This window comes from Neophocaena asiaeorientalis, unplaced genomic scaffold (genome assembly GCF_003031525.2).
Source record: "Neophocaena asiaeorientalis asiaeorientalis breed wild unplaced genomic scaffold, Neophocaena_asiaeorientalis_V1.1 scaffold192, whole genome shotgun sequence".
Lineage (NCBI taxonomy): Eukaryota > Metazoa > Chordata > Mammalia > Artiodactyla > Phocoenidae > Neophocaena > Neophocaena asiaeorientalis.
Window position 1 is genome coordinate 6143775 of NW_020185326.1, and position 3433 is coordinate 6147207.

At 50.0% G+C, this 3433-nt stretch overlaps 1 protein-coding gene across 1 annotated transcript; it reads right to left on the reverse strand.

The window, feature by feature from the left end:
• Positions 1-319: 319 nt before the first annotated feature.
• On the reverse strand, positions 320-3168 carry LOC112392653 (DNA-directed RNA polymerase I subunit RPA49-like). The gene is made up of 3 exons (XM_024734433.1): positions 3061-3168; positions 1970-2101; positions 320-825 (listed from the first exon to the last, which is right to left on the reverse strand). Exons 2-3 carry the CDS (start codon positions 2074-2076, stop codon positions 666-668), a joined length of 267 nt encoding a protein of 88 aa, XP_024590201.1. The 5' UTR covers positions 2077-2101; positions 3061-3168; the 3' UTR covers positions 320-665.
• Positions 3169-3433: the final 265 nt, after the last annotated feature.

The window sequence follows — 3433 nt, forward strand, 5'->3', positions numbered from 1 at the left end:
TTTATAGTACTTTATATCCATGTATTAAACTCCTTTCTCCTTAAGAATATCTAGGACCATTTGTTTTCTGCACTCGACTCTGACTGATTCACTCCCCTCAAAAACGTGGCTTTCAGAGCTGACTCCTGCCCTCTGTGTGGCTTGAGCCAGGCAGAGCAAGTGGGTTAATCATTTCCTCTGATTTGGCTCTGCTGTTTCAGCAGCCCGGAACTAAATTAGTCTGTTTTGGCAAGCCCATCACATTGGTGACCTGAAGCCTCCTCTTCCCCCCACTACTGGGCTTTGTCCTCACCACATACTCCTCCACTGGGCCTTCCACAGCACTTCACATTTCTCTTTATTAACCTTTATCCGTCAGATGTGGTCCAAGGCTCAGCCTGTGAGATCTTTTGCCTCTGCCTAACCCAGGCCCACCCTCCCACATCCCACACACGAACCATCTGCCATTTACAACCACAGAGACACCAAAGGAGGGAGGTGGAGTCCAATAGGGCCAACACTTTATGTTTCTGCTTAAGACCAGCACAACTGATAGGCTGACTTCTGGCTTCATACCCGTGCCAAAGCACGGCTTCTTTATCCCTCTTTCTTTACAAATAAAAGTGCAAATGGATAGAAGGAGTGGCTATGATGTGGCCAAAATGCTCTGTCTGGAAAGCACACCTCTAGGTGATTTTCCTCCGCTTTGACTGACGGTCCAAGGCCTGGGCTGGGGGCAGTGGGATGGAGAGGGTGCCCAGTTTGTGATCCTCCTCCCTGCCCACTGCCAGAGAAACCCTTCTTTTAGAGATCTTCAGCCTCATGGCTTTCGCTATCTCCATCATCCTAAGGAACAAACACAAACACATAAAACAAATGGAGAGTCTCCTCAATGCAAATGCTCAGGGAGGCCTGGCAGGAGGGGGCAGCACATTCGTGCTCCAGGCCATGAAGACAGAATTCCCAAGAGAGCCACAAGGGGCAAAGCTCCCAGCAGAGAGGCAGACAAGATCCCCTCGAGAGCCATCAGATTCCCATTTTAATGTATTGCCATTAGAAAATATCTATATAAATGATGGAAAACCAGGTTATCTAGATGCTACTGATAACTGTTTACTTCTTGTAGCAAGGATTAAGCACTTGCTAGAATGTTACAGACTTCAAGTATCTGCTTCTCTTGTATGTTCAAACTCACTACTCATGAGAATGCCATCTGTGGAGCCCTCAGAATAATCCCTCTCTGGACTGCTAGAAGAGTCCAGATAAGGGTGTTTTCCTAGGCTCTCCTGAAATACCATCAGGGTCCTCAGAGGTCAGATGCTCCTAAATCACTGACAAAGGCCAATATACCCCACGGTTCAGCATCCTGGGAGGCTCTGCTCCCTACTCAGTCTGCATCCCTTCTAGCAGGGCTAGAAAGGGCCTTAAAGGTTGCCACCTCTGCCAACCCTCCCAGTCAGGTCAGAGAAGCCCAAGTGTGACATCCCTGCCAAACTGCAGCTCTGCCTTGCCTTGGACAACCCCTGGCAGCTCCTTCCATCTGACTGAGCAAAGTGCTTTATGCTAAGCTGAAATTGGGGTTCTCTTATATAACTTCCACCCTTAGATTACCCCATCGGAACCATACAGAGTCCCTCTTCCCAGAGACAGCAGTTTGGAGACGAGGTTGCTCAGTTACACAGGGATGGAAGGCTCAGGTTTGAAGCCCAACTATTCCCCTTCTTGGCTGTGTGACCCTGGGAAAATCACTGACTTCTCTGAACCAAAGATTCCTCCACTGTTTCTTAGTGACATCACTGAGATATTATGACAGATTTGGTACTGTGCCTAGCAAATCGAAGGCACATGGTAATGTCTGGTTGCCCATCCATTCAATCAATTATTCATTCATCTGAAAACTGTCCCCAGGTCCCTCGACAGTGCCTCCTGCTTTCCAGCAGCTCCCTACGTCAAGGCGCCCTAAGGGAGCTTTTTCTTCTTTTGTGCTCACCTTTTCTCACTGAGCTTCAAGTCCCTCTGTAACACCGTCAGGTCAATCTGGAAGTCGTTTATGTGCAAAGCCAGTATGATCACATAGGCAGTGATCTTTGCCTTCATTGAGTCTGAAATTAAGTTCCGCAAACTGCAAATCAGTGGCAATAAAAGAGAGGCAAAATTAAACTCCAAGATGATTTCTCCAAAAGCAAAGGAAAAACATCCAAGCCTGTTCCCTTATGCATTCAAAATGTCTTCTCAGGCTTCCCTGGTGGCGCAGTGGTTCAGAGTTCTCCTGCCGATGCAGGGAGACATGGGTTCGTGCCCCGGTCCAGGAGGATCCCACGTGCCGCGGAACGGCTAGGCCCGTGAGCCACGGCCGCTGAGCCTGCACGTCCGGAGCCTGTGCTCCGCAACGGGAGAGGCCACAACACTGAGAGGCCTGCGTACCGCAAAAAAATAAAAAGTCTTCTCATCCCAGGGAGAAGAAAAGGAATTAGAGCAACATCCCTTGTCCTGTTGTGGTGCCCAAGCCTTCACGCACAGTGGAGCGGTGAGCCAATGCCAGTGTCCCTCCAAGGGGACAGAGAAGGCCGCACCTTCCCCAGGCACAGTCAGAGCCTCGCGCTGGCGAGGACCCTCCCCATCTTCCCGGCCTGCTCAGCAGGGCTGCTGGGAACAGTCATCCCAAACTCAGCTGCCGATGATTCTTCCAAGCACACTCAGAGCAGGACACACACTGCAAGCAAGCGGCAGGAAGGAAGCCCTGGTGTGCTGCTTGGGGTGCTTTCCTCAAATTCATCCCACTGACCTGCCCTTTCCTGCAACACTGCCTCTCCATACAACATTAGGACATTAGGCAGGGGTCCTTGGAAGAAGCATGTGACATGAAGTCTTTGTTACAGGACTTCCCAGAGCCTTTAACATGAGCTTCTCCCAAAGGGACAGAGTCTGTACTACAGTGTTGCCTAAACTCACCTGACCCCAGGAGCCCTCCAAATGGCAGTGACTACAGACTGCAATCCAAGCCCCCCTCCCCACTCTCACCACCCTCCCTGTCCTGCTTTCTCCTTTACAGGCAGAAGCCGAGAAATCAAGCCCCCTGACCTGCCATTGTTGTAGATCAAGCAGGTAAAGTGCTTCAGCAGTTTGGTGTTAATGATGTGGGGAACTCCAGGTCCCAGGGCACCTACAAGACAAAATAGAGTCTGATCATTTTCTTTCAAAACTCTCAGGACACACCTCACCTATGAGCTGGGAAAAGCGGACAACAGTTGGGCCACTGGAATAAACAGAGGCGTGTGGGAAGAGAAGAAGGGGCTTGTGAAACAGAACAGCCACTTTCAAATGAACACGTGCTCGGGTATGCTTCAGCCTGCAGACCATACGTGCACAAGAGATGTTCATGACAGGGCAGTGACAGGAAAGAAAAGCAGACTCCAGTGAGGCCTAAAGATACAGAGTTCAAAAGATGTTAGAA